Source organism: Mirounga leonina, unplaced genomic scaffold (assembly GCF_011800145.1).
Source record: "Mirounga leonina isolate KUSES-001 unplaced genomic scaffold, KU_Mleo_1.0 Mir_82, whole genome shotgun sequence".
NCBI lineage: Eukaryota > Metazoa > Chordata > Mammalia > Carnivora > Phocidae > Mirounga > Mirounga leonina.
Window position 1 is genome coordinate 38,871,944 of NW_023270825.1, and position 24,163 is coordinate 38,896,106.

General features: G+C 43.0%; 2 protein-coding genes across 2 annotated transcripts in view; one reads left to right on the forward strand and one right to left on the reverse strand.

The window, feature by feature from the left end:
* The window catches only part of CUNH14orf39 (chromosome unknown C14orf39 homolog), a 163,699-nt gene that overhangs the window by 56,103 nt on the left and 83,433 nt on the right, over nt 1-24,163 (forward strand). The gene's annotated exons all lie outside the window — the stretch shown is intronic.
* On the reverse strand, nt 11,276-13,309 carry SIX6 (SIX homeobox 6). Its single transcript, XM_034993379.1, has 2 exons — nt 12,564-13,309; nt 11,276-11,468 (listed from the first exon to the last, which is right to left on the reverse strand). Exons 1-2 carry the CDS (start codon nt 13,133-13,135, stop codon nt 11,300-11,302), a joined length of 741 nt encoding a protein of 246 aa, XP_034849270.1. The 5' UTR covers nt 13,136-13,309; the 3' UTR covers nt 11,276-11,299.

The following is a 24,163-nucleotide window of genomic DNA, read 5'->3' on the forward strand; positions in this document are numbered from 1 at the left end:
TTTATTCAGATATGAGTATATATCTCATTTCCCATGTTTTTTTTTTTTAAGATTTTATTTATTTATTTGAGAGAGAGAGAGAGAAACAGCATGAGAGGGGAGAGGGTCAGAGGGAAAAGGAGGCTTCCCACTGAGCAGGGAACCCAATGCAGGCCTCGATCCCAGGACTCCAGGATCATGACCCCAGCTGAAGGCAGTCGTTTAACTAACTGACCCACCCAAGCGCCCCTCATTTCCCATGTTTTAAAGAACTCTGGCACTCTTTAACAATCATCATTTTCTCTAGCAATCAGTGGGCCATTCCTTCTTTTATTTATCTCTTAGGAAAAAAATGTCCCTTTTCAAAGAACTTTAGGGGCGCCTGGATGGCTCAGTTGGTTAGGTGTCTGACTCTTGATTTCTGCTAGGGTAATGATCTCAGGGTCATGGGATCAAGCCCCAAATTGGCTCTGTGCTCAGCACAGAGTCTGCTTGAGATTCTTTCCCTCTGCCCCTCTCCCCACTCTTGTTCATGAGCTCTCTCTCTCTCAAATAAATAAATAAATCTTTAAAAAAAATAAAGAACTTCAGATTATTCAGACTAAAGTTCCCTGAAATTAAACAACAAGATTCCAGGTATCCTTTAGTTATTTTCATTCATCCATTTGATTCATTCATTCATTCAGCAAAAATCTGTTGATTTGCTTGCTGTGTCAAAGATCCTGCACTCAGGTCTTAGAGGATTACAAAGATTATGGATCTTGCCCTGGAAGAACATGTAGTATAGTAAGAGATATAAGACATGAAGCTAAATAATTATGAGAGATGTATAAAATGCCACAGCATTTCAGAGAAGGGAGAGATTAGTTCAATTCTATGGATCAAGGAAGGCTTTGGGAGGAAAATAAACTTTGAGCTGAGTCATGAAAGTTGAGTCTATGTACCTATGGAGATGGGAGATGGAAAAGGAAGAACATTTTATGTTATATCTTACCACTCTTGTTTTCAAATGACAGAAACTCCAAGTAGCTTAAACAAGAAAGAAAAAGTAGGAGGGTACTATATTCATTCCTGTAACCGAAACCAGAATAGACAAGACTGGAGTTATCTTAATAGCATACAAAGACTTTATCAGCATTACCCTTATCTGTCTCTCCTTCCTCCATCCTGCCTCTTCTTCTTCTAACAGGTTCCTTCTTGTAACAGGTGTTATTACTGCCAGTAACTTTGGCATCATATTCTTACCCCTCTCAATCCAAGAGTAAAGAGAGAGTTACGCCTCGGCTTCCAATTTAGAAATTTTGGAAAGGACTGGCCCAGCTTGGTGGTTATACCCTGCTGTGAGTTGGGAAGGGAGGTACTGTGTTGGCCAGCCCCACCAGAAACACATTGTATTAGGAGGAGCAGTTTCCTAAGGGTGCTGTTATCAGAAGAAGATGGGAAGGAGTGCAGGGGAGGTACAACGCATGGAGGTCCATTTATACCTGCAGCATGAGCAAAGGCAAGAAGGCAGTAAATTACAGGTCATGCTGTGAATATGGTGAGAAGCTCAGTTTTGTTTCAGAAACAGGGCTTGGGACTTGTGTAAGGGAGCCAAGGCATTTGTGGTGCAAAATTTCAGAGGTATTCTCAGATGCCAATCCTGAACTTGTAGAACTTGAAGGGGTGAGGAGAGGGGGAGAGAGAGAGAGAGGGACAAACCTCCTTAAATTTTGTAACTTAGGCACCTTCCTTACTTGCCTCAACCTAATCTTGGCCCTGTTTGAAAGAAGGGATGTTCAACAGTGTTGAAGATAACAGGCTCAATAGTTGAGGACCGAGTAGAGTGACCTTTGAGGGGATAGTTTTGATGGAGCCATGCAAGTAAAAGCCAGACTGCAAGAGGTTAAGGAGTAACTATCTAGTGAAAAAATGGTGGCAAAGAATGTAGGCTACTGTCTCCTCTATCATGAAGTTTGGTGGTAAAAGGAATGATAGAGAAGGAATTACAACTTAAGGGGAAAGCTGGGAGCCCAACAAGTTTATTTCACTTCAATTTATTTTTAATATTGGTGCTATTTGGCCCAAGAAGCAGTCATCTACTTCCACGGAATGACTTGAAGGATTCCTGGCTCCCTTCCAACAAAAAATAATTTTGTACTAGTTTACTAGTGATGTCTAAATTGCTACCATTAGTGATTTGGGGTTATTGAATTAAAGGATTATCTCCTAGCAGTTAGTAAGTACCCCCCTAGGTCCCCATCTGTAGGTAATTCATTAAGCTTTTAGCAGCTATTTGTATGTCAATGTGAATTGGCTTATCTGATTTTTTGTTAACAACCGAGAAGAGATTTTGATAAAAGGAGGGTGAAGAGCACTGAAGGGTTTTTGACAGTTTGGGATATGGCACCTGTAAGGAGGCAAGGTGAAGAACTCCCAAAAGGAAAAGGTGAGGTTCTAAGGGGTAACCTGTCTATCTCACAGTCCTACCCAAGGCCAGCTACAATCTGAAACTCTTTCCTTCCATTAATGAACCATTTTGTAAAACAGCTTTTGAGTAGAACCTTGTCAAAACTTTCTGGGGAAATGCATTATGTCCTGGATGATAGAAAACAGTACTAGACATAGAATCAGAAAACCTGTCCTGAAAAAGAAAAGAAACCCTGCTCTCATCAAACACTTACTTGGCCTGTGCAGAAGCAGAATTACCTTGAAGCAAGTGACACTTAGGTTGCAAGATACCTTATTTGCACAGAGCCCTTCAAAGGCCCTGGGAGGATCCTAGCAATATGTTCATATGATCATGCATTTTTGGAAAATTTGCAAAACTAGATAATTTAACTACAATAGATCACTGTCTCTATCCACTCCTATTTTCCCTTTGTCACATTTCCCCTAGTGCTGGGTGGCACTGGAGTGACCAGTCATTTTTGCTATCCAGTACCTAAAGGGAACTTGAGTTGGGGATATAGTTTGGGTTTAGTGGTATAGATTTTTTATGGTTTGTTGTCATTTCTGAGTATTGTTAGGTTATTGCCAGCTCTTTTGGTGCAGGGATGTCTTATAGGAATATTCCTATTGCCTGTTGTGCTAATTTATGTTTCACAGCATGAATATGTAAGGCCATTAATTACAAGCTGGTTAATGAGTGTTGTCAATGCAAAGATTATTTAAGATGGGTCACTGCTCAAGGAAACTTGAAATGTCTTGAAATCTGTTCATATATGAAAGAAACTTCACAGAGGCTTTCCCAAATTGGATACCAATCCAAAAAATTACATATGTCATTACCAATGAGCTATGAAACTGAAAGAAGCTTTTCTAAACTATGAATAATAAAAATATTAAAAACCAACCCATACTAAAGGAAAGACTGAATTATTTTTCTATTCAAGATTGTATTGTAAAATTGTTGTCATATATAGACGCAATCAAAGAACACACAGGAAAAAAAAGTAGGGAAAAACTATTCTAGAGGTATATATGACAATAAAATGATTTTGTTATTATTTGGATTTTGTGACATTTGTTGTATTTGCTAGGTTTTAAAATTTTGTAAATTTTGTGATTTCTTATACCCAATTTTGTACTCATAATATTGTATCCTTTATCTTTTTTTTTTTAAGATTTTATTTATTTGACAGAGAGAGAGAGCTTGAGAGGGAACACAAGCAGGGGGAGTGGGAGAGGGAGAAGCAGGCTTCCCGCCAACCAGGGAGCCCAATGTGGGGCTTGATCCCAGGACCCTGGGATCATGACCTGAGCCAAAGGCAGACGCTTAACAACTGAGCCACCCAGGCGCCCTGGTATCCTTTATCTTAAAGAGTATCCTCCCCTCCAAATTATCTAAACTTTAGGCCTTATAAATTCTGGATTCTTCCCTGGTCCTGTGGCTGAGCAAGTAATGTGAGCCCCCAGTTCTCTTATCTGGCAGGTAGGAGCAAATCTGCTGACTCACCTCACGGGGTTCTTGTGAGGAAGTGAGATGGTACAGCTGAAAGGACCTCATTACTAGTTATGAAGAGCCACACAAATGTAAGTAAACTGGGATCACTGCTTCTTCCTCAAAAAAATAAGCTTTGCATTTTCCCCAAGAGGTTATCTTTTCAGTCATCATACTTACTTTTGGGGTTATTCTGAATTGTAGGATGGGCTAAGTTGCCTTTGGAGAGCTTCATATAGATGACAAGCAGCCCCAGGCAGAGTTAAAAGCCCCAGAAAGAATGATGTTGTATTAGCCCAAGTTCATCCATTACCATGGCTGGGAAACCAACATATTGGGTCCTCCCTGTTAAGGATGGTGAGCAGAGCTGCTTCTAAAAACAGCATTTAGCATTCAAATTCAATAATATTCCAAATATGTAGATGGCCTCTATTAAAACATAATTTTTAAGGGGAATTATACAGCTTATGTCCTTGGCCTAGCATTTAACCAAGAAAAATGGGAAAAGGGAAGTTCCATTCACTGAACACCTAATATATGTGAACATCTGGTCTAGGTGCTGTATATACATTATACCAAACACAATATCCCTCATTTTGCAGAAGTAAAAGCTAAGGCTCAAAGAGTTGAGTGACTTGCCCAAATCTACAGTGATTAGGGTATTTTAAACAAAGTCTGTTTTATCCCACTCTTTCAGGTATTAGTCTATTGCTACATGCTGTTTCCAGTATAGTTTTTCTTTTCCTATTTGCTTGTCTTTTCCATCCTTATTGAATCTGGCTCATACAGTCACACTTGCCTGAAAAAATAATTTTTTTAAAAAGATTTTATTTATTTATTTGACAGAGAGAGAGACAGCGAAAGAGGGAACACAAGCAGGGGGAGTGGGAGAGGGAGAAGCAGGCTTCCTGCCGAGCAGGGAGCCCAATGCGGGGCTCAATCCCAGGACCCTGGGATCATGACCTGAGCTGAAGGCAGACGCTTAATGACTGAGTCACCCAGGCGCCCCTGCAAAAATAATTTTGTAGGTCAGATGTCTAGTGTATATGCATAGGTCTTTAGTTCAAATGCATACTTCATCATGAATTTATGGAAAGTCAGAGGAGTATATCCAATGCAATAAAATATGCCTTAAATGGTACTGAATTTGAATGGACAAATCTTTAATAGGAATTTTAAACATCTAAAAATGTTTGAAATGTATCATAAACTAGTTTGCCACCAACCAGACTGTTCATGTATCAAATTAATATGCACAATCTAAACTAAGATATTTGATTTCATGCTAAAATATTCAAGGCTAATCTCTTCAGTCTGAAAACAAATAGTAAGTCAACATTCTCAGGTTGCAGATTGACAATGCCAGGCTAAAATGACTTTCCAAGAGGCAGCTTTATATATATTTTATCAGAACTCAAAATTACACACAGTTCACTTGCCTCTGTCCATTAAAATTTAAAACTGAGATGAGTTTAGTAGCTAGTAGATTTTCACAGGGCTTTTGTGATTTAAGATTTTAATGAAAACTCTTCTTTTTCACCCTGATTTCTCCTAAGCATGGGGGTGGGATGCCAATCTAAGATCTTAAAATTGGACACCTTGAGTCTGTGATTTTTCTTGTTTATCTTTTAATTTGTAGGTCAAGACTAAAGTGGGGGAGGTAGGGCGGGAGGGAGACAAAAAGAAGGGAAAGCGTTATTTTGGAAGGGGAAACCTCTATCATTCTGTAACAGACAAAAATATTAGGAATTATATTTTATAGGGTTCAGAGAGTATAATAGCTAGAATTTTTGAAACCTCAGGGGATGACTCTTACCTTACCGTTTGAGAAAATGTGCATGTGAGAAGATAATTTTCATGTTAGGAACCCAAAGCCACAGGATTCTGAAAAACCGTATGCGTAGAGCGAGTATCATCCCCGAGAACCTGACAAGTAGGCAAGAGCCGATAACCTGAAGTGTTTAAGTGAACTTCGGGTGCAGCCTGTATTTGTCATCTTTGCTGTTCAAACGAACTCAGAAGTAGCAATATTCCACTAAATCGGGACAGCTTTCAAGGAAGATCCATTGTTTCAGTTTAAAAATATTTATTGAGCACCTACTACTAGGCCAGGCCCTGGGAATATTAAGATGAATAAAATTCAGTCCCTGCCCTTAAGGAGCTTACACTCTGGAGGGGTGGGGGGAGGTGGGTGTCAAACATAAAGACAAACGCACAACTGTATTACAATGTCTAAAACACACATTGGATAAAGTACGGTGAGAACACTGAAAAGGAAGTGGGAAAGTCTCTGTGGGGAGCCCACTGAATCAAGAAAGACTCTTTGGAAGTGGGACAGGCTCCCAGATGGACAGGTTAGCCGCGGAGGCAGGCGGCGGAGTTCGCGCCGAGGAAGAGGAAACGGCGCGCGCAGAGGCACCGGCGTGGAACTGCTGGTTCTGCTCTGGGATCGCCCTCACACCCTTTTGTCTCCGGACAACGGGAGAAACCCAGTCCGATCTCTCACGGTAGGGCAGGTCTAAAGAAGTCTGGGAATACAAACCCTAGTAAACAGAGCTGCAAGGCATGATCTAGCCTGAGGAGATTTGTAGGAGCCGAAATGGGAGCCGCCAACTTTCTGAAAGATCGGGGCCCGGGTGGCGGCCGGGTCCTGCCCGAGTTAAACCGTGCGGCCGCGGGCCTTCGGTTCTCAGGGCGCTCTGCTCTGGGTCCCCGCCCCGACGGCTGACCCGCGGGTCTGCGGGGCGCACCAAGCCCTCCCGAGGCCTCAGCGCCTGAGAATCCCGCTCCCTGAGTCGGCAGCCTCTCTGCCCTCCGGTCCCTGCTTGGGCAACTCGCGTGGCGCCGCCGAGAGCCCGCGGTGACAACTGCCGTTCTCCGGTGCTGGCGCACGAAGGTGCTTCCCGCTGCGGGACGCGCGGCCCTCCGCACGCTGCCGCCTCGCACGCAAGCCCGACGCGCGCCGCAGCAACCCGCGCAGGCCCAGACCCGCGCTGCGGCCTCGCGGCGCGCGTCGCACCGTCTGGCGCGAGGCGCGAGAACCGCCGCGCACTCCGAGGCTCCCCGCGAGCGCGCGTCTGTTTATCCCCCCACCTTGGTTTTCAACCCCGCGTCCCCCTTGGCTTTGAGAGGCTTCTCTGCTCGAGCTGTTTGAGTCAGGCACTCTTAACAATAGGAGTGGCTCGCGGCCTACGCGTCTGAGAGCTTCCAGGGCGCTGGACAGAAAAGGTGGGTGTGTGGAGTTGTCACCTCACGGAGTCGCGATCCGAGCCCTGGAGGAGGGACACAGCTTCTCGGGTACTCTGGGCCCACAGTGGGCTTCTCCTAGGGAACAAAGTTCGTCCCGACTTCCTCTCTTAGGGCTGCCTCCCTTGGGGGACCCACGCACCCGCCGTTCCTGCCGCCATTTCCCAGCAGGCCTCCAGGGGGCCTCCCGGCCGCGGCCTCCCAGTCGGCCGCTCCGGCCCGGGGGCCGCCGCGCGGGGAGGGACGCGCCTCGGCGCCCGGGCCAGTGCGCGAACAATGACCCCTTTTCCCCTCGCTGCCGCCTCTTCCCCGACACCGCCCCCCTCACACCCCCAGGCAAACCTATTAGCCATTCAGGCCGACAAAACCCCGCGGCCCCGCGCATTGTCCCGCGGAGCGCCCGGCCCCCGTCATTAGCCCTGATTACGCTGAGCCGCCTGACAGCCCCGCGGGCCGCTCGGCAGACCCCCCATTCACCGCCGCCCCCGGGCCCCGCCTCACAATAGGAGCGGAAATCGTCCGCGCTCCCGCGTCCCGGCTGAATAGAGCGAAAAGCTGCTTCTCTTCTCCTCCCGCCCCATTCACGTTCTCTTTGGATACAATATTTTTTTCCTTTTTGTTAAAATTAGGGAGAGAGAACGAGGTCAAGGAAGATTTTGATTGAGCTCTCTGCCTGTCATTTGTTTAATGTAAACAAAGAGCAAGTCCTCCCCCCGCCCCAGCCTCTCATCCCCTCCCTCCCAGATTTTTATAAACAAACTGGAGAAGGGAAAGGGCGGGGGGGCGGGCGCGGCGGGTGGAAGCGGAGTGGGTCATTAAAGTGGAGGAGCGAGGAATTGCGGCATTTGGGGAGCGGGAGCCATCGCGCTTTTGGTGGAGCTGGCGGGTGGTTGAAATATTTATAACCAGTAAAGAAGCCTGAGCTGGGGCTGGTGGTGAAATCCGCACATTGGTAAGATCCGTTGAATTGTTAAAAGGCAGCTTCTTTCCACTCTGCTGGAGTAACTGCTTTTTGGGAAATTGTTACAAGGAGATAAATTTCAAGAGAAGACAGAAAGGAAACCCATCATATGGAGATTTCTCCACATTCAGAAACCGTCAGCATTGCTACTACCTGGAATTAAAAACAAACAAAAAACCTTTCTAGACCAGGATAAAACTGATACAGAAAAAAAATCTTAAAAAGAAAACGAAAACTTTTACGATACTTGCCCAAAGGAAGATTTGGACCAATTAACATAAATATCTGTGTGAAGATTTGGACCAATTTCCAACATGTGATCATCAAAGAATTGATTATTCACAAGAGCAATTAGGTGCCACCAGGTTTCAGATAAACATTTTAAAAATTCTTTAAAATAATATGTCACTCCTCCCTTAAGATTCTAAAGTGAAATCAGATAAAAAAAAAAAAAACCTACAGATTGGTGAAACAGAATACCTACTTTATAATGTAATCCTTGGGCAACATGTTACTTTAAGCAAATTAGATGTACTTTTAAAGAAAATGTACTTAAAAGGCTTTCACCAAAGCAGGAAGAAAAGTCCTCCGTAACTGTTCCGTCTTCTCTTTTTTTGCCAAGCCGTAAGGGTTATTTAAAAATTATTTGTAAAGAGAAAGCTTAGTTCTTAGCAGTATAACCCTTTTTTCTTGAGAATGCAGAATGGACATTTTCCTCTGCTTTTAGGCATCATTTGAACTGGTGAGTGGGATGGGATTTTTAGAATCTCAACTGCCATTACATCATTCTACTAATTAGTTCTTTCCCTTCCTTCTTGGACCTGGAAACATTAGCTTAAGAGGTAAAATTTGCTGTCTTCTCCAAATGCTAGTTTGGATAGCTCCTTAGTACCAGGTGGGTCTGGTGAACAAGACTGGAAATCTCTTCATTTTTCCTTGAAGTGCAATACTTCTTAGCAGATTCCGGACTAGGGTAAGGCAAGGGAAACACCTACAGTGCAAAATTTAAGGAGGCACTCATTCCCAGATACCTTGCACTTGTGTACTTGCTGACCTTGCGAGTGAATGCCTCCTTAATTTTGTACTCTGGGTGCCTCCCTTGCCTCATAGGAGTCCTGGCCCAGCTCCTTGGCATTCAAGGAACTAGATGTGGGGGAGGGGGAGGTGTTCTAGGAAACAAAATAAGAGTTTTCAGGAAGCTCTACCATCCTAGCCTTTCAGGACCCACGGAAGGGCATTTGCTTGCTTTCCTGAAGAACACCAGCTTGATCACAAAGACATCCCCACTCCTTCCATAGAGCTCTTGTGTAAGAGAGTTTTGATTGTCAACAGTTCTCTGGATAGGGGCCCCTCTATACAGTGACAATTTATAAAACCCAAATGAGGCCAAATCTGTTTAAGTGATTTAGAAATCAAAAATAACCCTTATTCATATCTTGGGCTTCTCTCATCTATCTTGCCATTTGACGGCTTTTTGTCTTCCATGACTTCACTTTTTTTTTTTTTTTCACATTGGCATTTCTATGAAAATAAATTAACAGGCTTCTGAACCAAAGGACATCTACTAAGGACAGAGAGGTAAATTGAAAAGAGTCCAGTGTGTGTGTGTGTGTGTGTGTGGCAGGAGGAGCTCAAGGAGGGAAGTTCAGCTTAAGTGATTTAAAGATCAATGTCCAATTTTATAATATATAACCCATTTCACTAGGAAAAAAGCTTAGAGACTCTGGATAACATTTACTTTTTTAGTACAGGACAGTGGGTTTTTTTGCTTGGTTGTTTGTTTGTTTGGTGTGTATGTGCCTGCATGTACCTACACACTTTGTGAGGACAAATTAAATCCTAAGAATATTTGATAGTTTTAATTGAGGCCATTACAGGACAGTGAAGCTCTAGGTGACTTATTTCATGTGTTAATACAGAGATCAGACTTTAAAAATGCTAGTCATTTCTCTGCATCCTTCTACTTCACTTCAGTATGTCACATGATTACATCCTTTCCTTCATCTAAGTATCCCTTTTGTGGAAAAATGTGTTGATTAAAACCTGCTTCTGCATCAAGATGTTAGTTTAGTTATTAAAACCTCTCCTATCTTTTGTTTTATTTTAATATGAGTTCAATCCTAAACATAGTATATACTCACTCTAGCATGATCATGGGTGCCTATTGCTTTTGTTTGGGAGGGGTCTTGAAAGGAGATGGAAAACTTTTGTAATTGCAGAGCCCGTGTCAGAATAGACTTGCATTTTTATAAAATAGGACTCATGACTTAGTCCCAGAGTTTGGCTTCTTAAATTGTTCCTGAAAGCCATCGACACTTCATAAAAGTGAGTGTCAGGTGGACAAGCCATAGTAACCTGTGCTTGGGGATGTGTGGAGTTGCCTCATAGAGGATGCTTATGTTGCCAGTTTCTAGGTTTAAATATATCATACACACACGTATATACATACATACAATTTTTTGAGCAGGTGGTTATGGATCTACCATGGACCATTTAAAAAATATACCAGGAGACATCAGAGAAAGCAAAAGATAAGAGAAGACTCTCCTGAGACTATTTGCACAAGGGCTCCTGCTTACCTGGTGAAGAGTATCTTTTTTTTTTTTTTTTTTTTTTTAAGGAATGAGAGCAGCTCACTTAATTAAGAAAGGTTGCTCACCAGGTTTTTATTGTTGGCTTCTTCACACCGAACCCATCTGCTCCATCCTGCGCCTTTAGAAACAGCAAGTTCCCAAGAGATAGAGAAACCTACCAGGGCAGTCTCTTAAATAAGTAAATAAACAGCATATATATGTTTTGTTTTGTTTGTTTGTTTTTTTAAAAAAAACCTTTAAAGCAAAATTTATACTTATATAACAGCGTCCTTTCGACGTGAAATACCCACGGGAGATTTAGGGCAGGCGCTCAGCATGCAGTTCGGGTTCCGGAGGCATCTTTGCAGCAAAATTCTTGGAAAAAAGCAAAGCAAGGAGAACGTAGCGCTGGGTTGGGCCTCACCGCGGACCCCTGTGATAGCGGCCCTAGGGCGCCAGTGGAGCCAGGCCGGCCGCGGGGCGGAAATGGGCAACCCGAGCCCGCGGGTCCCTGGCCACCTGGTTTCGCAAGCAGTGGGTTTGCTTGGTTTCTCATCCTATTTCATTTTATCTTGTTTTTACACTGGATTCTGTTTCTGAGCGTGCTGGATGAGCAGTTCAGATGTCGCACTCGCTGTCGCTGGACGTGATGGAGATGGCCGAAGTGGCTGCCTTGCTGGATAGGCTGGCGGCCGGGCTGGCGGCGGCGCCCAGCACCTCGGGCGTGCTCTCTTCCTCAGCCCTTAGAGCCCGTCCGGAGCCCTGCGACATGACCTGCTGCTGGAGTCTACGGGAAGGAAAGGGATAATAGTCACAGAGCATAACTTAGCCGCCCATTGCGCCCCCCCCACCCCCACCCGTCTGCATCCGTTAAGCTCAGCGGCCAGCGGATCTTCCACAGACCCGGGCAGTTAAAGTGGGAAAAGTGAGGCCACAGAGGCCAGGGCCGGAGTCCGCGGCCGCCTCTCCAAGTAGCCCTGCAGTTGTCTCATCCTTCTTCTGAATCCTTTCTCGGCTCCCCATCCGAGACGCTAGGCTCACAGGGTCATTCGCGATTGTTGGCCGCCTTTGGGAGATTTACAATACTGTCAAGATAAATGAGGTGTGGGTGACAAGGACGTATCAAGCTCCTGGATAGGGAACCCCATTCCTAGTGTGCATCTTTTCTGGACGCACGCTCGTGTTAGTGCCCTCAAGGCCGGGTCAGAGCAAAGCTAAAAGCAAAAAGGGCTGCCTGAGGATTACACGGAACGTTTGGGCCTGGGGGATGAGGCGGGGTTTCTTGGCCAAAATGTTTGGCTAATTTAGATCCACACGCTGAGGACCGAAAAGCCTCAGCTGACTAGTTTGCTGATTTGAGGCAGGGTTGTCCACGCGTGAAAAGAGGAGAACTCGACTTCCATCCAGAAGTCCATTGAAAACTCTTTTCAAAGCATTAGAGAAGAATTTACCTGGGCTTTAAAAAAGGCAACACTAATGCCACATTGCTAATAAGCGAGGCTTCACTTAATAATAGGAGCCTGGGCCCAGGCTGACAAGAATTAGCTTTGGGCCTTGGGGTCCCTAATTATTGCTGGGATTTTAATTTTTATTTCTTTCCCCTTTCCAATGCAGCCTTGGTTTGGCGACTGGAACTAGCTGGTGGAGCGACCCCCAGGCGCTGAGAACGAGAGAAAGAGTATGGGGAACCTAGAGCCCGGAAGGAAACTGCCCCCCCCCTCCCCTCCCAGGATCCCAGAACACGGTGGGCTCATAACTGAAGACAGACTGAGCTCTCAGGTCCTGCGGATCCAAGTCGCCGGGCCCTGGGTAAGGGCGCCCGGGGTGCCTTCGCCTGCCCTACCCGGGAGAGCGCAAGGCGCGTAGGCCTCTAGGTACTGACCTGTTCTTGGCAGCAGCCGCCCGGTCCCTTTGTCGGCGGTTTTTGAACCAGTTGCCCACCTGCGTAGGGGTCAGTCCGGTTGCCTGGGCGAGCTCACGCTTTTTGCTGGGGTTGGGGTATGGGTCCTGCAGGTACCATTCCCGTAGCAGATGCCGCGTGCGCTCCTTGAAACAGTGTGTCTTCTGTTCGCCGTCCCAAATGGTGCGCGGCAGCGGGAACTTCTTCCTCACACGGTACTTGTCCACCGGCCCCAGGGGCCGTCCACGCAGCTTCTCAGCCTCCTGGTAATGCGCTTCGAGCCACAGCGCCTGCAGCTTGGCGTGCGACTCCTTAGTGAACTTGTGGTTTTCCAGGATATGGTAGAGCTCGCGGTAGTTGCCACCGTGAAAGGCCACGATGGCTCTCGCGCGCAGCACCGATTCATTCTTGTTGAGGGCCTCGCAGGCCGCAGGGGCCACGGGCAGCGACCAGAGGAAGCGACCCAGGCGCTCTACGTCGCCGCTCTCCTCCAGAGTCTCGCATACCCCGGCCACTTGCTGGGGACTGAAATTCAAGATGGGCAGCTGGAACATCGAGGCAGCGCCAACTGCAATGGGGGCGCTGAGCACGGAGCCGGACACACAGCAGATGCCCGCGGGCCTGGCCGGGTGCGCCAGGCTCTCCTCGGTGAAGCGGCTTAGAGCAGCCGGGACGCACAGCCCGGGCAGCTGCGGCGGCGCAACGGCTGGGAACAAGAGAGCGGGAGGGATTGGAGGAGGTGCGGGCCCCGCCGCCCAGGTTCGGCTCGGCTTCGTTAGGGCACGCAGGCCGGCGAACTGGCGCCGCTACTGGAATGGGCGGATTGGCGGCGCGGGCGCCATGGAGACCCCCTGTCAGTCACCCGCCCGCTCTGCCAATCAAGACTGCGACCAGTGCGCCCGGGTCCTTTCAGCACCTCCCCGCTCTCGACAGCGCCCGCCGTTCACCCGGGGACTTTTCCTCAGTATTTTGCAGAATGTGGAGGAGGAAAAGACTGGAGAGTGCCTAGGAGAAAAAGGCAAGAACAGCAGCGTTTCAACACCCTCCTCCAGCCTTGTTCCTCCACCCCCAGCCCCCCAATCCCCCCCCCCCAACTCCCCGCCAAAAGAGGCAGTAGTGCTACAGGAATCCACTTTGGAGTGATGCGCTGCCTGGGTCAAGAGGTCTCCAGAGGACAATGAGGACTGGGCCAAATCGAAATCCTTGGAGAATTCGCCAGATTTAATTGTAACGAAACAGAAAACTTTGGGGGGAGTGCAGGAATGGGGAGGGAGGGAAGTAGATCACCTCATTTTTTCCTCAGCACCCATCCCTGCACGCCTTTCCCCCTTTTCCAGCTGCCAAAAGCAGCCAAGTGGGAAGCGAATCTGAAGCAGAAGGAACAGGACCAGGGATCTGTTAAGAGGTCAGTTTGGGCTATCCCCAACACCTTCAAAAGCCTCCTGAAATCATTTTAAATACGGTCTGGAACAAATCTCACACCTGATAACACAGGTGTTGACCATGAAGTTGAACACTCAGGAAAAGGGGCATTGTACTCCCCAAAAGTTTATACTTTTCAGTCTCCCCCCTCACCCCCCAGTTTAATGGACTTGAACAAATGTGCAGCATAGCCACATCTAGAGTGAGAAGTCACTGGTAGGTCAGGACAGCAACTTAAAAGCTTATTTCAAAGATCTTTTAAAAATATTGATTTGCTCTTCTTGCAGGCTGCTTTTGCCCTACTCTGTGTTAGAACATGTAACTTGCACCGGGGATAGAAACTCTAACCTTGGCTTTTTGTCCCAAAGAAACTCTGTACAAGTAAAATAGAGAAGGGGGAACCACAGCAATGGGAAGAGAGACAGAAAGCGCTTTCTAAGCCGCTGAGCACTGACCCCTCCTGCAGAGAGGAAGGGCCTTCTTGGCAGCTCTGCCTTAGGGCCAGCAGATTGAATTGGCAACTTTTATTGATTCCCAATTGACATCCACATGATACCATTTTCTGTGGTCTCTATCAAAAGAAACCATGATCTCACCTGGGCCTTATCAAAGGGGCTTGTTTAGTTTGAAGAAAATAATTGGGAAAGGGGCCTCCAACAAAAATGACTGGAAAAGGATTTTTGGAGGTCCATCCCTAAATGAATCAGATAAGAATGTTCTCCACCAAACTGGACTGGGCCGGCCGTCTTTTCTTTAGTATCAAGTACAATTTGTATGCGGCTTGTACAGCTCTGGTAAATCAGAAGGCAGATAGATAGCACAGATGGTTGGAGGTGTCGGGTCAGATTATGCTACGCCTGAGTGCAGGGCAAAGCTCATTCTGACGGAAAACCCTGATATTATTTTCACAGATCCTCACAGTTCACTAAAATAAATAAATAAATAAATAAATAAATAAATAAATAAATAAATAAATAAATAATAATAATAAAAAAGCTGAGGTTGGCGGGGGAGCCCTGCAACCATTTACATCATTTCTGTGAGATTGCCAGCCGCCTTCACGGAGAGGCTTTCTTTTTTAAGAGCTCTTTTTTTTCCTTTCTTTTTTTTTTTTTTTGAAATGTGACAAGGCAGGGGCAAAATAAGAGAGGGCGGTGAGGATAATGTCAAAGCACAAATCTTCTCTAGCTTGGGGAGATTTCCGAATTCGCTGGAGGAACAACTTTTAGTGAGAAACAGCGCATGCAAGTGCCCCAAAAACGCAGTGTAGAAAACCCAGCGGGCCATGGGGATCGGGCAGGGGTGAAGCGGAACCTGGGAAGGCTGTGTTCCAGGCACCTCTGGCCAGGGAAGGAAAGCATCCCCTTGCTCAGTATGTCTTCCCTGCCGGCTCCCCCTAGCAGAACGGCCTCATGCTCTCCTGCGCGGAAGAAGCCCCAAGTCTGGGAGACCCTACAGCCCCAGAGCCCAGAGAGGACCCCAACACCCGCACCTAGCCGCCTGAGGTGAGAAGTTGTGGGTACCTCACGGGACTGCGCCTCTCCGCCCTTTTGCTAAACTGTTTGAAAGCTGCGAATTCGGGAAAGCTGGCTTCTTACCCTTAGTTTTTGTGAGCAAAGTCGTGTTAATTTTCCAAGTCTACGTGCCCTATCCAGGAAATGGGAATATCCCATTTCTTGGATAATAGTTCTGCAAATATTAGAGGAGAGGGCACGTTGGCTTCTGCGTGTTTGGAGCTCTCAGGCAACTGGAACCAAAATCCTGGCTTGGCAGCGCCTGGAGCCGAGGAAAAAGAGCGCTGGTTAGGGGCGGCAGAGTCCCAGTTCCGCCAGACGGTGTGTCCGGACACGATGCGTGTGGAGGTTTGAGAAGTGTCTAGAGGTCTTGGTCTACTATCAGGAGAACCTATCCTCTCTATCACAGGGGACTTGGTTTAATTTTATTAACTCAAAGGAAATAAACTACCCTTGGGAAATTTAGGATCACATATTCATTCATCACCTTCACAAACAGAAGAAATGCATGCCCGCCCTCACCGCGTCCCCCCCCCCCCATCCCTGAAATTAGAGAAGCTCCACTGGGTTCCTTAGAAATAAGGGCAAGGCGGTGACCCCCACCCCACCCTTAAAGCACCAGGTGAAAGCTGGACTTTCAGGTTGACTTCTTAAATTTTTACGGAAGGATAGATTTTTACTAGTTTTGAAACTTTGCACCAACCCTCTGGACAACCACCTACTTGCCACCCCCAACTTTATTTTTCTTTTGCGTTTGACCAGGAAACCTAGAAAGCTTAGCAGCAGCCCTTGGCCTGATTTGCAGCTTTCTGTGATTGGTGTGTAGCTAATAGATTTGAGAGGCCTTGGGCAGGCAAATGCTTGATTCTCTTTGGGAATCCAAAGACATCTATTCTGTTCTCTGCAGACTCAGTTTTACTTTACTGGGAAAAATATGGCGAAAAAAGCTGTAGAAGACAATGCCCCTGGGCAGATTCTGTGTTTAATTATTCAGTGAGGCAACAGCAGAGCAAAGTGCCCCTCCTCCCCCCAGAAAGTTGTGAGGTTCATACCAGAAATCTTCAGAGTGGGACTTCTTGAGCTTATTGGTGTCGCCCCCTCATTTTGCCCTCTCTGATTTTCCTCTAGAGTAGAGGACATGTGGAGCCCCGGTTACACATTGCTGAATGATTTGCCCATGGAGAGTGCTGCTTAAAGGTCAATACAGTCTTGCCTCGAGATTCCAATCTCTTGTTTTGTTTTGTCTCTTGTCTTTGACTTTTCCTAAATCAAACTCCTGTAAAATAAATGATATATTTTTGTTTTCTTTCCTACATAATTTCACAGTCAGGGATTTTAAGAATGTAGTAATTGAGTGCATCTGAATTCCTTGATAAAGACATATGTGCTGCATGTGAGAGTCATAGACTGGTAGACAATGAGGTCCTAGCCTAGCCTGTGTAAGTCCATTTTGACATTTGGGGGAGAGATCTTGGTTTCCCTTTCCTGGGCCTCAAAGCGATGTGTTGCTGGTGAGTGAGAATAACATAAAAAAAGGTCTAGAAATCTTTAAAAAAGCATTTTACTGTCTTTGAATTTACAGTATTAAAATTTTACACTCTCAAACATTTATTCTTAAGTTTAGTATTCTGACTTTCAGATGATACCATATACATAAATATAGATATATGTTTGTTTATGTATTTGGTAGTCCAAATCTTTAGATTATGGAATTAATTCAATATCCTAGTTTTAAAGTGCTGACTGTCCTAATTAGCTCCCAGGGTAGATTGTTCTATTTCATGCATTCTTCCCCTGCCATTATGCACCTTGTAACAAAGAACAGAGATGCCTCTTTATTGTGTATTCCTGAGAACAAACACCATTTGAGAAATACTTTGTAGATTTCTTGGCACTGTAAAATTAACTGGGAAAAAGTATTACAATTAAAATATTGATCTAATTTTAAGAGATTAGAATATTTTTGTTGTTATTTACAAAATTATTTACCAGTTATTTTTTAAATGATGCAAAATTGCTTATGTTGTTAAGTGGAGGAAATTTGTATAAGCTTAAATGTGGGAAAAGGTACCATTTGAAAGTAATGATTAATTAGCAGTAATGTTTTGTTTTGTATTTTTAAATGTTAGGCTGACTATACAACTCTGTTTTGACCTCTAGTTTGTGGTTAATCCTAGGCATTTGAATGAGAATTTGTTTTTAAACCAAAGAGTATATTACAAGTCATACTCCTTTTTTAAATTATGGTCTTAAATTCACTTTTCTCTCTTCTGCTTCTGTGGCATAAGTCTAAATCTACATGGGACTAACTATACCACAGCATAGCTTGCTTAGGGCTATGTATCAGTGGGTTCTTGTATGAAGGATTAATGCTTAAAAATCTAACCAGCATATCACTTATAAACACGTTATTATCAGTAATAAAACATTAGTTGAATGACTGAAAGAATGATTAATTTGTAGTTCTCTATTGGAACTTTATTTTTTTTCCACCAGCAGATTATTTTTGGCCATTTTCAAATCCAAGATGAAAGTATCTTTCTAGGGTGCCTTGGTGGCTCAGTCGTTAAGCGTCTGCCTTCGGCTCAGGTCATGATCCCAGGGTCCTGATGGAGCCCCGCATTGGGCTCCCTGCTCAGCGGGAAGCCTGCTTCTCCCTCTCCCACGCCCACTGCTTGTGTTCCCTCTCTCACTGTGTCTCTCTCTGTCAAATAAATAAAATCTTAAAAAAAAAAAAAAAGAAAGTATCTTTCTAAAATATACATAGAAGCCTTAAAATTTAATGAAGTGAAAGAGTGTAAGTTTGTTTATGCCCTTTGGGATGAGCCAAAGAGTATTTATGTTAAATTATATGTGTGGCACATATATGTATTAATTACATGTATTATATGAGTAAATAATAATTTCCTTCCAATACTGTAAAATCAAATAGAGGTATTAGCTTCTAATAAAAACCTAAATTCTCCTGGTAATCCAGTTGGTTAGCAGAAAATAGTTTTAAAATATTGCATTATAAAAATATATAATATATATTTTATTACATACAACATATATACATATAACATATATATAATATATAAATAAATAAGAATACTGCATTACAAAAATACATTTACATGACATCTTACCTGTCAAAGCAGCAAATCTCAATAGAGAGCAATTTTACTCCCCTTTTAAGGAGACATTTAGCAATGCCTGAAGATACTTTGGGTTGTCACAACTAGCATCTGATGGCTGGATGCCAGAGATGCTGCTAAACATCTTACAATGAACAGAACTGTCCCCTATACAAAACGTCAATAGCACCACTGTTGAGAAACCCTGCTTCAAAGAATCTCAAAATAATCAACAAGGCATAGACACACAAAATATGCTAAAATTCTGTTTATTCTGGAGTTGAAGCACTTTCAAAGGAATCAGTACTCTATTAATTTCACCTTAGGCCCAGTCCACACAAATAAAATCTGTTTCTAAGAGCCTACTGTAATTTTATTTCTTCTTAAAATTTACCATAAATGATACTTTGGTGACTGAATACTTATATATTTAGAAATATCTCTGGGAAAGGTGGAGTTTTGCTTCTATCATGTTGGAATTTATATTGTTTGAGTAATTGGTGGGACATGCAACAATGGTTGAAAGTTATTGCTCAGCCCTTCTTTATTTTACAAATGAATAAAATATGAAGACCAAAGAGGTTAGATGATTACTCATGTTACACAATGATTAGTGGCAGAGATAGGTTTAAAACACAAATTCAAACCTCTATCCACTATATACCTTGCTTTTTCTACCCAAGGAAGATGGTATAATTGCAGTTGAGTTTGAGCACAGAGGATCTGAATGACACATGAATATTTATTGGTGGCTGCCCTGTGTAAGGTCTTATGCTGTTTCTTGTTGCTGTGACTTTCAGAGGTTGGTGCACTCTAGTTCATGGATCTCAGAGAGATTTAAACCATTCTGGGTCTTGTCAAGTTTTATGTCCTTGCAAGTCCTAAAAAGGCCTTGAATCTCAAATGTGACTCTGGGACTTCTCTGAGGGGGAGAGAACATTGGAGTCTGGGTTTAATTGAAGACCTTTCTCTGAGTCATCACGCTGTATACTACAGGAAAATGGGACTGAATCCAGCCTCTTGGGGAGGAGAGATTGGAGTTGAGGAGCTGTAAGGCTTCTTTTAAATAAAAAAAAAAATCTGAACTCTTTTGTCAGGTTTTTTTAAAGAATAACAGTGATGCTCACTAGCATTTCTATAATTAACAAGCTATCAACATTTCTATTACAACCACAGAAGTCTATTACAGACCACAGAATTGTGATAAATGTTTCTTTAGGTTTAAATGTTAGCCTTCATCTTCTTTTCAGCCTAAGGGCAATTTTTGAAACCAATTTTGTTTCAATCATTTTGGATCAGTTGTGTGGTAATTTTGGAAGTGCAGATGCTCTAGGCCCACCTATTGAAATAAAGATTTTTAAATGGAAACACAGAGAGGAGTCTGCTTAAGTCCCAGTGGGGACCAGCTGCAAAGCTCTGGTAGGGAATTATATAGGCAGACAGTAGGAATAGATTTAGAAAAAAATTAAGGGACAGAGAAATGTGTGCATGTTTCTTTTAACAGCACTTTTTTTGTTTTTTTTTTTTCCAGATCCTTCAAACTATGGAATTTTAATCCTCCACTTTTTCTGTTTTGTATTCTATCTGTTACTACTCTCTCTATTATTACTGGATTTGGGTGAAATTAGTGTAAGAGAATTTGTCATTACAGCTATTAAAATTTGAGGCTGAAATGACTTTTTGGAACTTTAGTGTTTAATTTTTACCCTTCACTTAGTTAAATTTTCTTACTATTCCTCTCATCTCCTTTATGCTTACTTACCTTTCTATCCTTATCTATCCTTTTTGTAGACTCTGAAAGTTCATATTTCCCAATGATTGTAGTTCTCTGCAGTGTAATGATTTGTATTTATTTTCTCTTTTCTGTTTGTTCTGACTCCATGACTCCTTTATTCTGTTTCCTGTTCTCCATTGCCAAATACCTCCTCACTAAACTAAGCCTTGTTAAAATTGTGGGATAGATAAAGTGCTCACTCCTGTAAGTAGATGGGGACTGGGAGTGGTTCTCAGAGAAGAGGGGTATAGTGTCACTATAATGATGTTTCGGGTGATGCTTTTCAAACTAAACTTTGTGCAAGCAGATAAAATAGTAGAAAGAGCAAGGACTCTAAATAACTTAAGTTTATATCATTGCAGTAACCACATGATTTTAGGCCCCAGTTTCTTCACTGGATTATGCATGACTATTCCTTGCATAGTACCTGGCTTATAGTAAACTCACAACAAATATTAGTTCCCCTCTTGTAGAAAACCATCTGGTTAATCTGTTAATTTGACCCTCTATATTAGTGATGGCTCACTTTCCTTCTTGTCCTTGGTCTCATAATCGCTTGGTGTTCTGCTTAGGTCTCTTGAAACTTTCCAAGCAATAAATTATTTTGAAGTAGGCCTTCCTGTTCTATGGACCACTATTTTTACAGTAAGTTAGTCTAAAGAAGTCAGTGGACAGTTTACATGAAATTCCCCAAATGCTCACTGTATTAGTCTCCAGTAACTGCTATAACAAATTATCACAAACTGGGTGGCTTAAAACAACAGAAATGTATTCTCTCATGGTTCTGGAGGCCACAAGTCTGAATCAAGGTGCAGTGCTCCTTTCAGAGGCTCTAGGGAAAAATGAGTTTCTTGCCTCTCCCAGCTTCTAATGGCTTGCTGGCATTCCTCAGTTTGTAGCCACATCTCTCTAGCCTTTGCCTCCTTCACACCACATCCTCTCTTCTCCTCTTCTTTCCTCTTCCCCCCGCCGCCCTCCCCACTTTAAAAAAAATTCCAGTGTAGTTAACATACAGTTATATTATGTTCAGGTGTATAATATAGTGATTCAACATTCTATACATTACTCAGTGCTTATTAAGATAAGTGTGCTCTTGGGACGCCTGGGTGGCTCAGTCGGTTAAGCATCTGCCTTCGGCTCAGGTCATGATCCCAGTCCCTCATCAGGCTCCTTGCTTAGCTGGGAGCCTGCTTCTCCCTCTGCCTGCCTCTCTCCCTGCTTGTGCTCTGTCTCTCCCTGACAAATAAATAACTAAAATCTTTAATTAAAAAAAAAAGATAAGTGTGCTCTTAATCCCCCTTCACCTATTTCACTCATCCCCCCATCTCACTCCCTCTGGTAACCCCTCTGTTCTCTATACTTAAGGGTCTGTTTTTTGGTTTGTCTCTTTTTTTACTTGTTCATTTATTTTGTTTCTTAAATTCACATATGAGTGAAATCATATGGTGTTTGTCTTTCTCTGACTTATCTTACTTAGCATTACACTCTCTAGCTCCATCCATGTTGTTACAAATGGCAAGATTTCATTCTCTTTTATGGCTGAGTAATATTCTATTGTATATATGTACCTCATCTTCTTTATCCATTTACCACTGATGGACACTTGGGCTGCTTCCATAATTTGGCTATTGTAGATAATGCTGCATGTTCCCCTCCTATCTTGCCCTTACTCTCACTGTTTCTGTTAAAACTCCTTTGGCTTATATTTTGTAAATGAATGTGATTGCCTTTAGGGTCTGCCTGTTTAATCCAGGATAAGCCTCTTCTCAAGATCCTTAACTTCATCATATCTTTTGCCATATAAGGTGATATTCATAGATTCTAGGGGTTAGGAAGTGAATATATCTTTGGGGGCTTTTTTTCCCTCCGCCTACCATACCCACTTATATGACAAATGTGCTAGTCTCAAATGTTTCTTGGAAGTAAATTAAGAGGATAGAACATTATAAGTAGTCTACAAGTAGGAAAATAATCCTTTTGGCTTTGTTATTATAAATTATAGACTTTTCTGGACACCTGGGTGGCTCAGTCAATTAAGCGTCTGCCTTTGGCTCAGGTCATGATCCCGGGGTCCTGGGATTGAGTCCCGCATTGGGCTCCTTGCTCAGCAGGGAGGCTGCTTTTCCCTCTGCCTAACACTCCCCCTTTTTGTGCTCTCTCTCTCTGACAAATAAATAAATAAAAAATCTTAAATAAATTACAGATTTTTCACCTCATCATTATTCAGAGTCTAGATTGGCAAGATTCTAAACAAAGGAGAATGGTCATTAAGTTCTTTATTTTCATATTAAGCTTTCTTTTAAAGCGTCCCTTGGGACATTAAGTGAATTAAACAATTAAAGTAGTGGATTTATCTTATAGGATAAGATAAAAGAGAAGATTCTTTCCCTCTCTGCCTATGTTTAGTATAAAATGAAAACATACCATGGTATTATGTTGAAGTACAATTCACAGATACGAGAAGAAATTTACAGTTTATTTGTATTTTTCTTTAGTTCAGTCAGTTGAAATAATGATTTGGAAGTTCTACAGTCATTTTTAGTCCACCAATGGTTATATTTCTTTTCCCTGCTCTCTTTGATTGTTACATATGACTCTACTACAGTTTATAAACAAGGTACTTAATATTTCTCCCATCAAGATGCACTGTTTTTCCTACCATGACATTACTTTTCCCATTCTTCTTCTTATCCAAATAGGATCAGACTTTTAGAGTATCTTCACTTCTCCGCTTTCCTCCTCCTCTGTTATGCCAATCCCAAAGTTTCCTGAAATAGTATAGTACCTAGAGTTTCCTTGAAGTGTGCCCCTTCTGTTTTAAGAATACTCATTTAACAACAATGTCACACAGTTCTAGGCAGTCTATTCTTATTATGAACATACATACAGACACACACATTCCTCTCCATTCTTCTTTCTGCTCTGGGTCATTTGTTGACATTTAGATTCTTTTCTCATGTATTTTCCTTATCTGGAGTGCTAGTTGTGTTTTTTCCCTACTGGAAATACCTTTTTTTGGTTTTTCTTCTTATAAAAGTAATACATACTTATTGCAATAAATATCCATATATTAAGATTATATGGAGTCAAAAGCGCAAGTTTTTGTAATGCCATTATTCCAGAGATAATCACTAATAGTGCTAGGTGCATATCTTTATAGATCTTTTTTCCTACATACACAGATACACATTTTTTTCTTTTGACAGAAATGCTGTCATATTATCCACACTATTTTATAACCTCTTCTCATGATAATATTTTGTGAACATTTTTCTTGATAATAAATGCATGTTATTTTGAATGGCTGCACTGTATTCCACAACATACGTACATAACTTATCGAACCATTCTCTATTGATGTTTGTTTAAATTGATTCCAGTTTTTCACCATTATAAACAATGAAGCATGAACATCTTTATGCGTTGTCCAATCTTTTTCCTTCAAATTCTTTTTTTGCAGCAAAAGCAGTTCTTTTTAAAAAATTTTGTAAGTCATTTTATCTTTCTCATCATGATAAAGTATACTCTAATCCCTATCCCTCACCTTCCCTATAGTAACCATCAGTTCTCTATAGTTAAGAGTTTGTTTCTTGATTTGTTTTTTTCTTTATTTCCTCATTTGTTTTGTTTCTTAAATTCCACACGGTATTTGTTATTTTTTCTGAATGACTTATTTTGCTTAGCATTATACTCTCTAGCTCTATCCATATTGTTGCAAATGACGAGATTTCATTATTTTTTATGGCTGAATAATAT